We start from the raw sequence: 20,531 nt of genomic DNA, 5'->3' as shown, positions 1-20,531 counted from the left end.
AGAAACTTTCTGCAAAAGAGCCACATGCTGAATGGAGGCTGAACCTCCATGCTGAATTCACATAATTCATAAAAGCAAATATTAAAAAATGGTAAAAGAGCCAATCGTCAAAGTCTTCGTCTGTTGAGGCGACGTATTATGGATGTGCATGCAGGTAGAGCAGTCTGAGATCTGACCTCTCTCTCTCTCTCTCTCTCTCTCTCTCTCTCTCTCTCTCTCTCTCTCTCTCTCTCTCTCTCTCTCTGTGTGTGTGTGTGTGTGTGTGTGTATCTTTTTGATGCATTGGTGACACCGGTTCTTTTTTATGGAGTTGAAGTGTGGGGCAGGAGCATCTCAAAGTCTACTTGGAAAGAGTTTGAGAATGTCCAAAAGCGTTTTCTCACAAACTTTCTCCAAGTGAAGACACAAACACCATATATGCTCCTACTTCTTGAGTCGTGATGTCTTCCAATTGAGGTTATGGGCATGGAAAGGGTTGTGGAGTACATGATAAAGATGCGTCAAAACCCCTCACATCGACTTCCTACAATTGCATGGGAAGCAAGCAAAAAAGTTCAAAAGATGCATAAAAGAAAGATCTTGAGCACGGGATGGATGCAAAACATAAAGAAGTGGTTTGGGAGATGGGATGCATTACACTTGGTACATGATGCTTCAATTGACTCCCAAGTGAATGAAGCTTTTCTACAATGCCAATGTATTACGGCTTGGGAGAAATCCGATGGGTCACGCTTCATACATCACACCACCCGTATTGCCCCCAACTACAAAACCATGTTCTTCGCTGAAAGAGGAAACCGTACTCACAGTTACATGCTTGAGCCTATCCCCTTGTCGGCGATACGCACTATCGCAGCCATTCGGCTTAGCTCCCATTTCCTTTGATGCGAGATAGGGCGTTGGGGCAATGGAGAAGAGTCAAATCGACTGTGCACATTATGCTCACTGCAAGTTCAAGAGTCTGAGTACCACACACTACTAGAGTGATCAGCTTTTGGTCACATCCGAACTTGCTTCTCCACATTTTCAGCCATAACTTAGACCTACACACTTTCCTCTCCCATCCAAAGTGTGGGCTCTCCACTGCGACTCTCATCACCACAATTTTGCAGCATCGAGAGTCACTTATCAGCCATACACGCACTACATCACATGTAACTTTGGTCCCATAGGTCATATTTGACCTCCGAGGACGATAATAAAATCTATCTATCTACCTCTCTCTCTCTCTCTCTCTCTCTCTCTCTCTCTCTCTCTCTCTCTCTCTCTCTCTCTCTCTCTCTCTCTCTCTCCCCCAACGCGTACCCATGTGGCGTAATTTCCACCCTCAAATGCATGCACACCTATACTGCAAAGAATGATTGTCGACGTTAAAAGAGCAGTGTGTTTGCAAGCGAGACCTATGATCTCCAATCCAAGTAAGTCTCTCTCTCTCTCTCTCTCTCTCTCTCACAGACACACACACACACACACAGAGGACCCTGTGTGTTGCCTCAATTGGCTGCCAATTTGTTTTTCTTTGCATGCACCGCATGAATACAGTACGTTAAGGGGCATGAATACACTATGTTAAGAGGTTTCTATTGCCAACAACACCAATATGGATGACAATACATTAAGAGGTTGCCACCAGCCCCGTTATTCTCTCTCTCTCTCTCTCTCTCTCTCTCTCTCTCTCTCTCTCTCTCTCTCTCTCACACACACACACACACACACACACACACACACACACACACACACACACGTGCAGATTGCTAACTTGCACCATGCGGCCGTACGTGCAAGTAGAAGCGGTTTCCTTCGTTGTCATTTCCCGCATCCTTACAAATTGGATGTTACATGATCTTAGCTTGCTGCATATATTCATACATTCTGCCATGTTTGCAGCTAGATCGTATCATTGCTATTACTTTCTTTGCTTCCTAACAGGGCAAGATCTCTCAGTACTATCTCCCCTAGCGACAAAAAGTCATTGATAGCTTGCAATCAAGAGAGTTGATTCGTCTCTCTCTCTCTCTCTCTCTCTCTCTCTCTCTCTCTCTCTCTCTCTCTCTCTCTCTCTCTCTCTCTCTCTCTCTATGTGTGTGTGTGTGTGTGTGTGTGTGTGCAAGGGTTTGAATATCCTTGAAGTATCAACCATGGCAGAGGAATGTTGTCGAGCACATTACACACATCAGGAGTGCAATGTAAGAGGATGTCACTCAAGATCGAAACTTCTAAGATCATGTAAGTATCCACGAGGACTAGATGATTGCAATACGTTGACGGGACAATAGGAAACACCGCTTCAACACAATATTATGCCCTCAATGCAAACGTCACCAACACGCCATCAATTTTCTCACCACCATGGCCAGCCCTCCTCGATTCAGACACAGCCGCCTAGGTGCAATGACCGCCACCAAGATGACGCATGCATTGGTATGTATTATATTATTTTGAGGTCTCATGTCAAAGTAACCTAACCTTGATGGATTTTGCATTTTTTAGGAGCAATTACAAATCAGTAGGTGCTTGCATGAGACGCACTTGCAAACAACATACTTATACATCCTCTCAATGAATGGGAAGGGAGGTCGAGCTGTCCCAATGTGGTGTAGCAACACGTGGGTTGGAATGTATTGGGGGCAATCGTAGCATATCCTAATCAATACAAGACCAACAAAATTATCAATCTTAGGATCGGCAACCCGACCAAAGCATGGAAGCATGAGCATCGGATGTATCGAATAAGAGGATTCAAGAGTATGCTCATCCAATGCAATAGAGATTAGTCATGAATCGCTGACTCTAATCACATCATCAACCAAGCATCTCCTACACACATTAAGCCCACCGAAGTCTGACTTACCATATACTAGAATCTCTAAGCACACTCTTGATAAGCACACACTAATTGCATTGGTGTTGGCCTCTCCAATCACCACATGCCAATCAAGGCACTTCATCAAAAGCTACACACACAAGGTGAATGATGCTACAGTTTCATAACACAAGCAAACAATAGGGCACATACACTAATTACAAGATTAAGAACCAAATTAATCAACCTAATTAGAGATGTTAAATATCACAAATTGAGTGCTTATATAAGGATAGGAGTGGTTAAGAGCAAGAAGTCATCACACATACTCAAATCTAGAATAATGAGAACGGTGAAACTACTTCATGACATAACGGAATAGAGAAGAAGTAGACTAATGAAGAAAGTAGAGATTAGATTAAGAATGCTTCTCTATTTACAATGGATTAGCACTAGCCTCTTATGCATGGGCATTGAGCTCAAGGCAAGGCCATCCATAGAGTGAACACTCAAGAGAGATAGAGCTCTCAAAAGTGGATCCTCAAGAATGAAGCCTCCTTGCATAAAGGCTTTCACCACAATCCCTTCTACTATGGGTTTAAGTTTGAGCCCTCTAGCTAGCATATATAACTTTGGAACTCCCAATGAGCCCAAGACTTATACAAAGTGAGTAAGAAACATTGTGCACATCCATAGTAAATCTCCCACTTGATGCATAATTGGTGTAGCCTGTGTTAGCCGCTGCTAACATTCCCCCCTTCCTAATTTGGTGCACGTCCTCGTGTGCTGGTGAAGCAAAACACAGTGACATGGTAGAAAGCAAGTCCATGAAAGAATGTTGAGCTGCAAAACATAGGAACAAGTAATGAGCATCAAAGGCCAACAAGGATAAATAAAACATGAAGTAAAGTGATCAATCATGTAAAGTGATTATTTGCTTCTAAAAGATAGGTGAATCATAGTCAAAAATTAAACAACATAAAGCAAAAAAGACACTTAGACTATCGTGAAGATTAAACCACTTGAAATTTTAGTTTTATGCATGAAACATAAGCAATCAATTAAGACCCTAGGCTAATGCAAGTTCATAAACCAACTAGTCTAAAAACTATGTGACCAATATTAATAAATCATTCAAATCTATCATGTCTACGGGCTATAAAAAAGCTCCTAATCTATTAGTACATTGTCACAGCTTTTTTGAAGCTCATGGAAGTTTTGTGTTTGTTCATTCATAGGAAAAAGTAAAGCACAATACAAGGCAAGTCTAGGTACGACTCTGGGCTCCTTGAACCCTCAAGAAGGTGTTCCAAAGGCCTACTAGCCTACCAAGGCGATGGCTAACCCTTATCAGCCCAGGGCATCGGTTTAGGGCCTTGACCAAGCGAGCCAAGGTGATTCCCCTCGCCTGTTAAGTGCCAATAAGGCACTAGGCCTCACATAGACACAACATAACATAGAAATTTTCTTTTCATGTGTCTAGTAGCATTTTTGCTACTTTTTCTTGACACTTTTTTGCTTCATTGTTTTATTTTTAGCACTTTTTTATTGCTTCCATCATGAGATTGCTTATGGCAAATGGACTAAAGGACTAAAGCCTAATCATAGCCCTAGTTCATGTTAAAAATGAATGGAGTATTAAGACTATCACTAAGAGTCTAGGACTAATGAGCAATGAACCTACATTAACCTAAGGTCAAGGCCAGTTACCTATGATTAGAACACATAAAACCTAATTTTTTGATGAGTTAATATTCATAAAGCGAAGTGTTGAGACTTTAGTATGCCTAGATTTTGAAAATGAAACAACCATAGCTTAGAAGCAAAAATTTCTTAAGCCAAGCATAGAGAATGGAGAGATGAACAAAAGAGCAATATCATGGAAGGATTTCACATATTCATGCTCTTTGTGCATCCTTGAGCAAGCATCCACTTGATAGAGAAGTCTATTGATCTTTTTATTTACAATCCCAGCTAATTGAAGCTAAGTGTAAACAGAAGCTCCAAAAGGCCTTTTATTGAAATCCAAAAGCACACAAAAAAACATTAATGAAAACTTAAAGCTAGGGTCTTGCATACCCGAATTTGCCAAAGGGAAAAAAGTGCCTTTGGTTATGCACATGATGCTCTTTGTAGCAAATTTATGAATACATATCAAAATGAGAGAGAATGAGCTTCTCCAGAAGCAAATTTTAAATTTTTTACAATCTCTCATGCATGATTCAAAGTTGATTAGTTTCTAGCTCAATGAAATATGGAATTAAAAACAAGCCAAGAGCTAGAAATATTGCAATTTTTAAATGAATTTGAAGTGGCTCTTGAAAGCCGAATTTTATACTTTAAAAGCTTTTCAAAAAGTTGGCTAACAACTAGCTCATGAAATTCTACAATTTTAGAACACTCTATGATCTAGAGATGACTGCAACTTTTAATGAAATGAAAGTGAGTGGTTCTCAATAGCCAAATTTTACTTGAAAGCTCTCAAAAACGTTGGGTAAACACTAGCTCAAATGAAAACATTTTCACTTTAGACCAAGCTATGAGCTAGCATGTATACACATTCTAATCAAAGAATTGGAATGGCTCTAACTAGCCACCTTTTGCAATTTTTTGCAATGATGACCCCTTCTTGGATCAATGAAATTCCTCTTTGCCACAACTCTTGAAGATGAAGCTCAATTATTAGTGAATGAAAGCATTTGTCATTTAAAGTAAGCAGTAAAAAATACACGATCAACCATAACCCCAAAAGTTTAATGCTCACCCTTGGCCATCAAACAAGCTCAAATTTAGTGCTATGCAACGATTTTACATTAAAATCAAGCACTAAAATGCAAAAGCAATGCTAAGTTTAAGCACAAAATGTCCCAAATATGCATCAACTCATTATCAACAATGTGACTATCACAAGGAAAAATTTCCCTTCTTGCAACCAAGCTTCCAATCGAGATGGCACGAAACCAATGCATAAGGCTCAAATTGGTGCATTTAAAGTTCATTCATGTATTGAAGTTCTTAATCAAAGCACACATGAAACCAATGCCCACTCCCTTGCTCTTGAACTAGCAAATATGGCATACATAAGAAAGGAGAGAGAGTTTTAGGATGAAGGAAATTTTGAGCTCTCTCAATTGGTTTATCACAACCCAATATGATACTTTATGGCCATTCAAAAAACTCTCAAACTTCTATGCATGTCACAAGAAATTATTCATTTAATGTAGTGAAAATGCCAATGAAATTGAGTTCCAACCCATGCACATGCCAAGAACTTTGTTGCAATGGAAATGATGGCACAATCATAGCATACCATCGATGTCCACACCATGCTCTCATGCAGTTACAAGCTTGCCCTCCTTCATTCAAAAATCATTCTTTCTCAACCAGGAGTTTTGAATTTCCAATCTGCTCAAAGTCAAACGAGTTTTGATGGCATCGCTATTATTTTCATGGCTAATTTCACTAGGGTATATGGGTTTCAAAGGGGAGGAAGGTGATCCAATGGGAGTCACCTCCTTCATTTTTATTTTTATTTTTTATTAAATGTGTACTATCTTTTTTTTTCTCTTTGAATAGCTCACAACATCGACCGACCTATGAGAACGTCAGAAAGGGAGAGGGAGGGGAAGGGCTGGCTGCAACCAAAAGTAGGGAGAGAAATGAGCATGATCCATGATGGTGTAATTGCATGGTACCAGCTGTATGATCTTGCTTGTGGGCTCAAGCTCCTACAGTAGGGTCGGCAATCGGAGGAGGCTGTGTGTGTGTTGTGAAGTTAAGTGGCGGGCATCTGTTTTATTATTAATGTTCAAGCCGCAAGCAGATCATGGACAATTCCTTTGTGAGGTTGAGAGATGCCGGGTAGCAGCCTGAAGCAAGTGTGTGTGTGAGTAGTTTCAATTTGCAGTGGGCCATAGCGGGACCAGGATCGACAACGCAAGCCTGCACACACACAGAGAGAGAGAGAGAGAGAGAGAGAGAGAGAGAGAGAGAGAGAGTGCTTGCGCCAAGCCAGTGGCAAGTAGGTGCGGGTCCATGTGCGTGCATCCAGTTGTGTGTCCCTTTTTTTAGTTTCCAATGCAAGTGGTTCAAAGATTGCGTGTGTGTGTGTGTGTGTGTACTTTTTCTTCACTGCATTCAGTAGCAAGAGATGCACGGCTCAGCAGAATTGTCGGGATAACGTGAGATAAATCCAAGGAGTGTGTCATTGTGAGCACGTGATGACGAACCTGATGAAAGAAGTTGAGGTGCCATTGGTGGGGTCAGTAAAAAGCGCCATAGGTGGCGAAGTGTGTGTGAGAGAGCACCGACTCAGCAGATCATGAGGTCGTTGAGGCGAGCTTGAAATGGAGGTGTGTGGTGACAGACGATTTGTACTGTATTTTTGTTTTTTTCAAAAAACACCTACTCATGGGAGGGTTCCCACACTAGCGTCATGAATATTTGTGTGTGTTTAGAGCTTATGCCCTTGGCCAGTACCGAAAGAGATTGAGATTGTCTACCATATGCTATGGCCATCTAGTGGGAGAGAGAGGAAAAGAGTCTTCAATCGAAAAATATTCAAGACTTCAGGGTAGGCTCCTCTTGTGTGTTGGTTATTGAAGACAAGCTCATATGTGTGAGTGAAAGACCGAATTCTCATGCATGTGAGTGTCAACAACATCTTTGGCCACATTTGTTTATTAGTAATTGAAGTTGATCTTAAATGTAAGCTAAACAATTATAAACATCAAAAGTGAAGTATCAACCATTCTTTCCAACTTCCATTGATCGTCCACATTATGACAAACACACAAGGCAACTCAATTGTGTAATAGCAATGCATATTCTCTTTGGTTTTAATTCTCTTATTCACATCCCAAAACACTCAAAATGACGTTCAATTCCTCAATCGATACCAAAAATTTATTACAAAAAGATACACATTTTGAACTATGATCATACACATAAAAAATTGAATCTATCAATGATAAAAAAATGGGTAAAACATTTGAAATTGATGTATATGATACACTATGGGGCATCGCATATGCATAACACAGTGTAGAAATTTTGTGCAAAACCGTTTCCAATTATCATCATTGCAACTTGGGTTGCTCAATTCCAATATCACATATCATTCAAACCCAATGAGGCTTGTCATTCAGGTTTGCAAAGCTACACAATCAACTCATAGGCACTCCATATCCAATTAATTTAGCACATACGGTAGTGGTTTAACACATCAATCATCCCTAATTATGTACAAATTGAGTCATTATGATTAGTAATGGACACCAACCATTCATTCTGAAATTGGATATCAAGTGCCATTGAACAAGCACACACATTAATGCATTTTTCCATGTTCATCAATTGGATCCATCATTAGCATGGAAATACGCTAAAATTTCACACAATTGAGCACCAATTGAGTGATCCATTTCAATCCTCAAAGGGAATTTGTTTTACATACATCAACTATTTGGCCAATTCATCATCATAATTGGTAAAAAAATACTAATTATTCATTCACACATTGGATTGCATATGCCATTGAGTAGGCACACACACCCAAATTTAGGCCAAAATTTTATGCAACTATTCGATCAATTTTACATTGTAATGCTCAAAATTTTACAGTCGATCAAGCATAAGTGAATGCATGCATGCTTAATTTCTAAAAGTTTAACACTATTTTGACCCAATCAAGCAATGCACACACTCAAAAATTAAGCACAAAAGTTCAAAATTGGCTCAATTTCCAATGCATTTAAGCTTACACCTAATGATTGCACACACTTTTCTGCACATTTCACAATCAGAAACCATTTAGGAGTCCCAATTGACCATCAATCATTGAAAATCAACTGGTCTTGGATGGGCGCACACACTCAAATTTTGCCCAATTTTTTTGGCATTTAAGCTTATCCAATGAGCTTAACATACGTATCAATTACATGATTGCACATTCATAAATCATCAATTCCATCAATTTTTATGCATGCACACACTCAAGATTAAATGCACACACACTTGAAATTTTTGGCAGTTTTTTCTTCTTTGGTGTATTACACATACAATGATTTTTATGCACACACATGAATTCTTGATCAGAATTAAGCATTATCTTGACGCACACAAAGTTCATCAGTCAAAATTTGACCATCAATTTCATTCCAAGTGAATCAAATTAGGTGCAAAGTGTAGGTCAATTCATTTACACACCTAATTTAGCAAATAATTAGCAACATTGAACCACATTAATCAATCAAGAATTGACATGAGCAAGTGAGTGCACTTACATCGTAATCACACTCCAAGCTATTCCTTTGCTCCATGTGAAGACGCATCATTGCACACACGTGTGTGCACCATCAAATCGGCTCCAAAATTGACCATTGTAGGCCAAAAATCCAACACTCAAATCATCAAATTAGGCATAAATTAGCACAATTAACTTGATTAAAGTGATGATTCACCTCTTACAAGGGGATTGAACGTACATTACACTTCAATGTTAGCGGCAGTCAGGTTAGCAAAGTTAGTCAAAAATTAGTTAAAATTAGCATGAAAATAGTACAATTAGCATGGAGATGAAGCGAAATTAGTAAGGGTTAGTATGAAATTAGTGAAATTGGGGGTTTAGGGTATTCATAACTCAAAAATTAGTTTTAGTTACTTGCACAACATCATCAAATCAAACCAAAATTGAGTTACACACACAAAACCAATGAAATTACTCTATTCTACACATTCTATACTCACTAGCTTAGGTTATCGATCCCCGGCAATGGCGCCAAATGTTGGGGGCAATCGTAGCATAGCCTAATCAACCCAAGACCAACAAAATTATCAATCCTAGGATCGGCAACCTGGCCAGTGCATGGAAGCACGAGCATTGGATGTATCGAATAAGAGGATTCAAGAGTATGCTCATCCAATGCAATAGACATTAGCCATGAATCGCTAACTCTAATCACATCATCAACCAAGAATATCCTACACACATAAGCCCACCAAAATTCGACTCACCATATACTAGAATCTCTAAGCACACTCTTGATAAACACACACTAATTGCATTGGTGTTGGCCTCTTTAACCACCACATGCCAATCAAAGCACTTCATCAAAAGCTACACACACAAGGTGAATGATGCTACAGTTTCATAAAACCTATCTACACACAAGCAAACAATAGGGCACATATACTAATTACAAGATTAAGAACCAAATTAATATCAACCTAATTAGAGATGTTAAACATCGCAAATCGAGTGCTTATAGAAGGATATGAGTGGTTAATAGCAAGAAGTCATCACACATACTCAAATCTAGAATAATGAGAATGGTGAAACTACTTCATGACATAATGGAATAAAGAAGAAGTAGACTAATGAAGAAAGTAGAGATTAGATTAAGAATGCTTCTCTAATTACAATGGATTAGCACTAGCCTCTTAAGCATGGGCATTAAGCTCAAGGCTAAGCCATCCATAGAGTGAACACTCAAGAGAGATAGAGCTCTCAAAAGTAAATCCTCAAGAGTGGACACTCAAGAATGAAGCCTCCTTGCATAAAGGCTTCCTTATAAAGTCTTTCACCACAATCCCTTCTACTATGGGTTTAAGTTTGAGCCCTCTAGCTAGCATATACAACTTTGGAACTCCCAATGAGCCCAAGACTTATACAAAGTGAGTAAGAAACATTGTGCATATCCAGAGTACATCTCCCACTTGATGCATAATTGGTGTAGCCTGGGTTAGCCGCTGCTAACAGAATGCAAGCGGATGTAGGGATGGCAGAGATTCAAATCCTCCTAAAGCTTCGGCTCATGAGCGTTCGCTGGCCGTAACCATCACTATCCTCTCTCTCTATCTCTATCTCTCTCTCTCTCTCTCTCTCTCTCTCTCTCTCTCTCAACTTTGGAAATGAAGTAGGCATAGAGAACGATGTCACCTCTCTCTCTCTCTTTCTCTCTCTCTCTCTCTCTCTCTCTCTCTCTCTCTCTCACACACACACACACACACACACACACACACACACACACACATTGAATGTTTTCTCACAATTAGAAGTTATGAATGAAAGGTTGGTGAGGCTACAAGTCTTCCTCCAGGAAATGTAGATAGCTAATGGAAGGAAACATGTGGGATAGGAACAGGCTGGTGATGGGTGGAAAAAACGACTTGATGTTGATTGAAAGGCATTGCAACTATCTTCAAAGGGATGCATACACATGACTATTGAAGTGTTGAGAACAATTTACAAGTAGGGAGATTCTAATTGTTGATGAGGGATTTGTTGAGCATTGCTATTGCGATTGACGTCAACAGGGATGCGAGGAGGCACTACCCACATTTATCGACGTTACATTAGGTAGTACTCTGAATTGCCACAATAGCCATCAATGGCTGATGACCTTATGATGACAACCATCGCCATTTGATTGAGCGCTCAACAGGGCAATATGGTAGAACAGAGTATCATGCTAAACAAATTGCCTTTGAACGTGTCTATGTTGCAGGGTTAGATAATGGCACATTATGTCAAGATGGATGAGGAAGAGGATAAGGATGAGAATGATGGGATCGATTAGGGACTACAAATTAGTAGTTAGAAATTGGATATAAGGGATGCGGCTGTCAAGAGTATTGTAGTAGCAGATTGGAACCACTAACAAGAGTAGCCGATTGCGGACAAAAGTACATGACTGTGGGACAACCGGTTCAATAGGTGCATATTTTGAGGTCTTTGTAATGACATTGAAGGAAAAATGACAATTCTGTAAGAACTGGCATAACCAACAAGGAGCAATAATATTATGGGAGCTTTGCATAGGAATATTCTTGTCTAATGAGCTGGAGTTCTTTTGAGATCGAATGCCCATGATGATAGTTGTAAGACACATAAGGTACTAGGTGGGAAGAGCCTTGCAATGTAGAGCTAAAACATGTTCCATTGATACAGCAGACGAGTAGTGCCTTATAGTACCTCTCTCTCTCTCTCTAGCACATGTGTGCTACATTTTCTTAATTGTAGACATCATGAGAAACATTCATCGACTCAGCCTTAGATGCAATATATAGAAGTACATTGATTGTAGGATATGGTATATAGGTGCATGATATATTTGTACATTATTTAATGTGTCCAACTCAGAAGTACATTGATTATAGGATATGGTATATAGGTGCATGATATATTTGTACATTATTTAATGTGTCCAACACATGTTCTACTGAGCTTTTCTCCATTCTTAAAAAAAATTGAAGTAGACCTCTCTCTCTCTCTCTCTCTCTCTCTCTCTCTCTCTCTCTCTCTCTCTCTCTCTCTCTCTCTCTCTCTCTCTCTCTCTCTCTCTCTCTCTCTCTCTCTCTCTCTCTCGTCTGGTTACTTCGTTAGCATAGTGGAGATTTTCAAATTTCTCCCCTCTCATTCACCCACGTGGCAGCTATTTACAGCGCTAAAAAAAAGCTGCGCCGTCAAAAGCTAACGAAGTAATAATAAAAACAGCTACATCGACTACGCTCTCCACAGGCAGGTTGGCACTCCGCAGGATTGAGAACAGGCTCATTGTCGCTTCACAGTTCGCAGCCAGGCTCAGGTTCTCTCTCTCTCTCTCTCTCTCTCTCTCTCTCTCTCTCTCTCTCTCTCTCTCTCTCTCTCTCTCTCTCTCTCTCTCTCTCCTCTCCCTTATCCACAGTTTTACAGAGTACCATGGGTCTCAGGTTCTTTGCTACCAGCTTTGTCTGATGGCTATCCTCCTCGACGACGGCCTTACCATGCGTTTGTTTACTCACCACTTTATTCCTTGTTTTCAATCGGTTGAAAAGGCCTCAGGTTCTCTCTCTCTCTCTCTCTCTCTCTCTCTCTATATATATATATATATATATATATATATATATATATATATATATATATAGATATACTTGCCTCCCAACTTTGTGTTGGTTGCGTGATGCATCTTTCATGCCGAGCCTGCTAGAACCTAGACATCTACTTGAAGAAGTTTTGGGTTACTTCGCCTTCGGTGACTTATCCCATTAAGAGCCACTGATAGAGTAGGCCCAACGATTTTGCTATGGATGACTTAAAATTCTATGCTCTATGATAGTACAAAGTGTGCACCATGTCTGAGTCCTAAAAAGATTGCTTAGAATACCTATCACATGCTGACAAGAAAGGCAAATGGGTCTGACAAGATGGAGAAGCATCACTTCAGATGCAAGGATCACAAGGAGGAGAAAAAACCTTTAGCCTGGTTTTTTCCTACACTTTTGGGGCTATGTGTATGAGTTTAAGTCACTTATCAATTGCGGTAGAGGAGGAAGACTCCTGTCAAAAGCTCATGTGCCGTCAAAAGCTACGCGGAATAAAAGTAAACAGCGGAGCAGTTCGGAGGTTGACAGTGCCTAGGATTGACGACAGGTTGATCTTCTCCAGAGACAAGCTCCACAATCTGCGGCAGTTCTACACGCGCTGGCTGAAGCACCACGTTCCACAAAACGGGATGGAAGGTGGGAGCGTCATGATCGTCTCCTTTTCTTTCTCCTTCGTCATCAGCCATGTCTGCGCCAACAGGAGCTGGACCACGAGGAACCGTGGGAGCTCGCAGGAGAAGGGTTGGGGGAAGCGGTGCAGGCAGCATGTCCCTTGGCAATGGAAGCGCCGGCGGTAGCAACATGCTGCGTTTCTACACAGACGACGCCCCTGGCTTCAAGATGAACCCCACCTTCGTCCTCGGCATGAGCGTCTGCTTCATTGCAGCTGTCGCACTCCTCCACGCTGTAGGCAAGATCTATGCATCTCGATCTACTGCTTAGCTATTAAGGCCTCTTTTCTTGGTTTTAGTCATAATTTTGTAGGGTTGTAAGGATCTGCATCAGAAGTAGATCTGGCAGCGAAATTGACTACCTACAAGTCTGTTGTAAAATCTCTTGAGCAATTTTGCATTGGATACATCTGATTCATCACGAGACGTCGTCGTTTTTGACAAGTTTGGATATGGCTGGATGCTTGTGAGTCTTTGTGCATACAATAACGTATATGTATGCAAGTTCCAAAGTATGTATGTGTGTTTCTTTTCTGAGATTTAATGTTGGTCTCTGTTGCTCAAATGTGGAAAGTTAAGTCACACCACTTCACTTATGCTCGTGGGTGACTCTGCTCGGCCTTAACATGAACTCCCAGTGTGCTGCTATGTATTTGCGAGATCGATTTTCTCAGTAGCTATGGGTAATTTGTTTGTATGAGGCAATCATCATATATCAAATGCAAGATGTTTGTTGATCTAGTTGCCACGTACATGGAAAATACCTCTATTGATACGATGCAGTCAGAGGGGAATCGCCTCTTTTTTGATTGTACGTGGCTCTGCAGATATGGTGCTTGAATGTCAGAACCTGAGGATTTCCCCCCAGTGAGAACTCAGCATGTCCACTGTACTCGTCACTCATGATGTGATTATGATGCAAATATGGAGTGATGGCAGAAGAGTTGCAAATCTTGCAGGAAGCAGATCTTCCAAGTCTTGTGCTCTCCAGACATTGTCGATGGCGATGCATACAGATGCTCCTGATGTTTGTAGAGTTTCCAGCCTTTTTTTCAATTTTCCTTTCCCCGCCAGCACACTTTGGAAGTATGTGGCTTGACCTCCTAATTGCCACAACATGGATGATTGCGTCTCTCTGATCCCCATACTATCAGGGCTTTCATTCACAAATTCTACATGTGCCACATGATTGAATGCACATTGCGATTTTTGCAGCTCTTCTAAAATGGGATCCAAGAGCGTCTCTTTGCTGAGTCCACCTTGGCCCACTATACCCACTAGACAGAACCGTGGTGCCCTAAAACTCAATGCTCCAGGGTTTGTGGCGATGATGCAGGGTGTGGTAGTAGCGTTGGTGCAATACGATCTACTGCATGTTGTCGGTAAGAGTAGTTGGAGGACCCTGAGGGCCATGGAGTACACAGATGGCGTTATCAGAACAAGGCTAGTCACAACGCACAACACTACTAGCAAATCCCTCTTATCAACTCTAATTGTTTGCTTGGTGATTCCTCGTTTCACAATGCTGCCAATTTTCCTGTAGATCTTCATTACTTGCTAGTGCATCTTGCATGGATAACAAATTTGATGTTTTGAGACCATGTCCACCTTGTGCAACGTCTAGGAGGGGAGAGTTATTATGCACGGGTAGGGGGTGCCCTTGTTGAGGATAAAGGGGTCTCACTAGCAATTATAGCAGCTATGTGTGTATGTCCACCTTCAACTACCTTACTCAGCTCGTTTCTGCAGGCGCAACTACTTATGGCCTAATTCTACCGTGTTTCATTGCAGACAGATCAAGAGAAACTTGGACACAACTCCTCTACATTTGCAACGGCGACATATTCCAACGTGCGGTGAATACAGAGTGCCACATTTTAATCTTGAACGCTGAGGACACAGTAAAAAGGAACACACCGAAAATTGCATGCTGCCGTGGGAATGGCACGTTCCCTCGTATTATAAAAATTGGGGAGGACTGTGCAAACTCCCCCGTGTAGGGACACCTGCACGTTTTCTTTTTTTTCTATAACATAAGAGATAAAGAACACATACAAATAATGAGATTACTCTCAGAACCTTAAACATTGTGCTATTACTTTTCTAACGCTTCGTACTTATTCTTTGCAAGGGACATTCAAGAAATCAGCTACCGCTTGCCTCTTCTCAGTCCGAAACCCCACAACAGTGCAATCCAGCACCATGTACATAGTTGTTTCAAGCGCTTGAACTATCCGTTGCTTAGCCGTGACTACAAACTAAATATCACAAGGATCTGATCGTATTGAACCATTAAGATTGAGTCCGACTGAAGCCTTCAATGGACCATCACCGAAAGCATAGGACACACCTCAGCAGATCGAAAGCGAGACATCGCACTTCAATCAAGAAGAAGGCTAGATTTCTACCATGCTCACAATCATGGATTGATATAGTCAATTTAGTACACCTATGGAGTTCAGAAATAGCAACGACATTCAGACCTTTAAGCATATGCTTTATTTGTGGTGTAGTTTTCATCCAAAGAAGTGCCTCTTTTCATTGTACTCGAGCTCCAGACGAGACATCGGTTGCAATGTTTGCTAGTAGTCTACTGGTATCTAGCTTAGAGGCTACACAAATAGAAACACAATAGGTGCAGTGCTCCGCTTGTGAGAACTCAAGTACACTAGACAGACGTTCAATATTAGATAACCCTCTACTATCATGGAGTAAAGAGCATAGAACAACCTTCACAGAGCAAGACCTAGCTACATCACAAGTGGCAGACATACTTGCATTCAATCTTGAGAACAACTTTGTACTACAGAAGTACATGTCGATGGCTGAACGACCGAATAAGAAGCTTGGCCTCTGCATACTAAGTCAAGATAGTGTGAGCAAGATCATTCAACACCAACAAGACAACGCACCGTTTGCACTGATGGCGCAGCTTGACACGAGTTTGATGTTTGGTATCATCGAAAACATCGTTGAACCAACCAGGAGAAGAGCATTCACCGCTAGCGATACTTACGAATTTGCTTCTCTGCAGCTCCGTGGCCGTCAAGAATTGCTTGAGAGAACAGTTACTTTCAAGCCCAACGGCATGCCTGCCGCATCAAGCTCCGTGATGAACGACATCACAATAGAAACGGCAGCTTTTCCATTCCTGTTTCCTTTCGGGAAAGGTCAATATGATGGTAAAATCAACTTCAGTATATATGTAAAGATACGTGCATCGACTTTGTTCTCCGTTTACACCCTGTACAAGCCATACCTGCTCATAATGTACCAACTAAAGCAGGCTCTTATGTTGGCTAACAATACACACACGAGCTTGTTGCAAAGGGACATTGAAAACTACAAGAAGGCCAATCGTACAACAACTGACGAGGATACTGTGAGACATGTGCTTCGGTACAACACCCCTTCTAGCATGCTAGGCTCTTGCTCGTGCCACTGCAAGAACCTAAAGGACTTGATAGCAATGGTGGACGAATGGGGAATGCCTGATTTCTTCTTGACTTTCACTGCCGATGAGGTCACAGACACAAGATGGCCTGAGATTGACACGATCGAGCTAATTGCACGTCATTTAAACGCCTCCTTCACTTGGACAGACTGCCCGATCAAATGCGGCACCTTCCACACTAAATTCCAAATGCTTATGTCCAAATATATACTTGCGAAAGGTGTGTTGGGCCGTGTGCAACACCACTTGGTTAGATATGAGGTCCAAAATAGAGGATCATTGCATTCTCATGTCATACTGTGGATGCATGAAGAAGACAAAGAGCAACTATCTACTGAGATAACTGCATACATCCCGCCAGAAACTAGCACTGTGGTTTTGCCAGAAGTGAGCCGCCTCCGACAACTCGTGCTCAGGAAACAACTTCACAAGTGTCGTACAAGTTGTTACCACGGTCAAAGAGATGGAGTATGTAAACACGGTTTTCCATTTCATGCGCAGCCAAATCCAAACCCAGTCTTCAACGAACAAAATCACAGATGGCAATACTTCAGGCCCCGGCATGAAGACAGAAATGTCGTACCGTTCTACACTGCTTCTGCTATGGGGTGCACATATGAATATACAACGGGTCACCAATTCATCATTGTCCTATTACCTCCTGAAGTATGCACTCAAAACTGAACCAATGGGCCATCTCAACATCCGCTCAGAAGATGCAGAGCACTTAGGCCTAGGTGGCCTTGACACTGTGAAATTGAAGCTGATCTCAGCCTCTTTACTGTCGAAGCCTATCTCAGCAACAGAAGTGGCATTAAATTGTTTGCAAATCCCAATCATTTCAAAGAGTGACACCGTCCAATACGTCGACTCATTACCCCCGGCACTACGACAACGAATCATTTCTCACAACAATGATGTCGTGTTGCACCCTGTCAATCTGTATTGCGCACGACCACAAAGTCTGGAGAATCTTACGTTCTACGACTTCCACAAGAATTACACAGTGACAAAGGGAAAAAAAGGGAAAAAAGTATTTCAGAGGCGAACGCCTACGGCCAATCGCTGGAGCGGCAACATCGACTGGTCCGTTTCACATACTTCCACTCAGGGCATCATCCGGAGGCTTTCTTTTACAACGTGTTGCTAAAGAGCATCACCTTCAGAAACGAATCCCAACTGCTCTCACCGGAGAACACGTCCAGGTCATACTATCTTGAGTGCAAACTTAGAAATTTGATACTGACAGATGAGGACCTTGAGATGTACATCACAGAGTATACACAACGAAATATGCTCACGACAGATTAAACACACCAATTTCACAACATGATACTACAGAAGACATCCTCAACAAAGGCTACCTCATTTCAATCTCCAGATGTGCAAATAGACTATGAGCAACAGGACACGACTTCTCGTATCTCTGCCCTTCTAAACGAGCTTCAAAACGTCCAGAACGCGTCACTGACATCTGAACAAGCAGAGATCTACAAGAAGCTCACAGCAGCAAAGGGTGGTCTGCATGTGATCACAGGCACTCCTGGCAGTGGCAAAAGCTTCCTCATAAGATATATCACAAGCCAACTCATAATGCAAGGGAAAATTGTCACACTCGCTGCTTCGACTGGTGCAGCGGCCACAAGGTTAAGCAGCATCGCAACAACTGTCCATTACCAATTCAAGATACCAGTGCACACACAACATTATCCCCTGTCAATCTCCGAAACTGATGACAGATACATCAACATCAAAGAAGCAGACACGATTATCATAGACGAGATTTCTATGTTGACAAAGCAAACTTTTGATCTCATAGTATGACAAATTGTGAATGTCACCAACGGCACACTGCTAGACCCATTCAAAGATAAAAAGCTCTTCTTGTTTGGTGATTTGGCACAATTGCCGCCGGTATGCAGGCATCAAAGTGATCATTGCTACTCATACCACATCACAAGCTCCACTTATTGGTCCACTGCTACTACGTACATTATGTCTTGCTCAGTGCACCATGCAAAATATATCTCTTTCATAGAGTTCCTCAATACAATAAGAGTCAGGCTCCCCACAAAGAAAGAGATCCACGATGCGCTCGGTGACCGCATCATAACGCAGGATCAAATAGAGCAACACATGGATAGGAATACGACAATCATTTGCACACACAAGAGTGACGCTCGATATTATAATAACCTTCTCTTGGAACGCTTCCATCGGCATAGTCACATCATCCAAATCAGCCTCAAATGCACACAACATCCCTGAGCTCCAAGCATGGCTTGAAGATCCCGACTTCCACGCAATTGACAGAATAGCAGAAGGAGCAAATGCACTGATAACAGAGAACATAAACTTAACAATTGGAGCAGCCAATGGATCACTATGTCGCGTAGACGAAATCCTCCAAGATGAAGAAGGAGGCGTCAAAGCAATCAAAGTCACACTCAACACATCCAAACAGGAACTTACACTTCGACGGTCAAAGCATAGCAGACGGACATTCAATGGGCACTGGTACCATAAATCCACATTCCCACTAGCTCTCGCCTACTCTATGACTGGACACAAGTCCCAAGGCGCAACAATCAACTCCAACGTCTTGCTCATTGTAAAAGAAGTTTTCACCCCTTGCCTTCTATACGTGATGCTATCACGCGTCACTGAGCGAACTCGGCTACATTTACTAGAGCTACCTACGCCAGAGATGTTCACACCATCTAGATTTTTGAACTTCTAGCCGTGAATGTTTCCTATGCCCTCTTCAGTATCAATTCCTCTTTCTATTAAACAGATGAAATCGCCTTGTAATAACTGCCTTCTATATAAAGCAGTAATTTTTGTTTAACTGCTTGTCTTCTCTTCTGTGGACTTCTCATGTTCAATATGTTGCATTGCTGAGACACCTTCCCTATCACTCCTACTCACTTTGATCCACCTTTTGTAAATTTATTGCTCTTCCCTTTTTCACTTCATTCATTTGTGTTTAAACGTTTGTCAGATCTTATGCTTCAGAAATACTGCAAGAGGTCATCAAAATAAATTTTTTTACGTGCAGGAAACTGAATCAAACAATGGATCACAACACGATACATTTTGCACGCTTCTTTGATCTTGCATCTGCCTGTGTATACACATGCAAATCAATCACTCATTTTACTGTGCAACTCTTCAAGCAATACACGAACAACGCAAAGGAAACGCAACCAGCGATACAACCTAAGAGATTTTACCTCACGACTAAGCAAATGAGATTGGCAAACTCAGCAGGCGAGAAACCCCATGCTTATATTGAGGGGTTCCATACTTTTCAAGAGCGTCGCAGCTTCATGAATAAGTGCGACGCAAGATATAAAGCTCTAGACCAAACGATGGCCACACCAAACACAGAAAGGATGACAACAGGTACTATTAGAAAAGGAAAATATAATGCCTTCTATCTGTCGCGCTAGCAAGCTTGCTCCTATATCTTGCAGGTCTCATGAAGCAAATACTTGAAGAGCTTGATATCCAGTACGAGGATGATGAGAGTATGTTGCGTAATGTTGAAGCACAACAACTCCTCGACACAAAAACTGAAGGAATTACATTGTACGCGATGGAGCAGCTGCGATTTGGTTACAACATTGACTTGGCTGAACTTTCAAAAGCTACTCAAGAAAAATGTGCCGCTATCTTGACAAATTTCATGACTTCGACAAACCACACGCATGACGCAACTAATCCACCTATCACAATC

At 41.4% G+C, this 20,531-nt stretch overlaps 1 protein-coding gene across 1 annotated transcript; it reads left to right on the top strand.

Moving 5' to 3' along the window:
- Positions 1–14,218: 14,218 nt before the first annotated feature.
- LOC147465763 (uncharacterized) lies at positions 14,219–20,015 on the top strand. Its single transcript, XM_086512406.1, has 5 exons — positions 14,219–14,365; positions 15,130–15,194; positions 15,470–15,542; positions 19,851–19,881; positions 19,960–20,015. The coding sequence occupies exons 1-5, from the start codon at positions 14,219–14,221 to the stop codon at positions 20,013–20,015; spliced, it is 372 nt and encodes a 123-aa protein (XP_086368532.1).
- The last annotated feature ends 516 nt before the right edge of the window (positions 20,016–20,531 follow it).

This window comes from Adiantum capillus-veneris, chromosome 1 (genome assembly GCF_014529385.1).
Source record: "Adiantum capillus-veneris isolate H3 chromosome 1, ASM1452938v2, whole genome shotgun sequence".
NCBI lineage: Eukaryota > Viridiplantae > Streptophyta > Polypodiopsida > Polypodiales > Pteridaceae > Adiantum > Adiantum capillus-veneris.
This window is presented reverse-complemented; position numbering and strand designations above follow the sequence as displayed.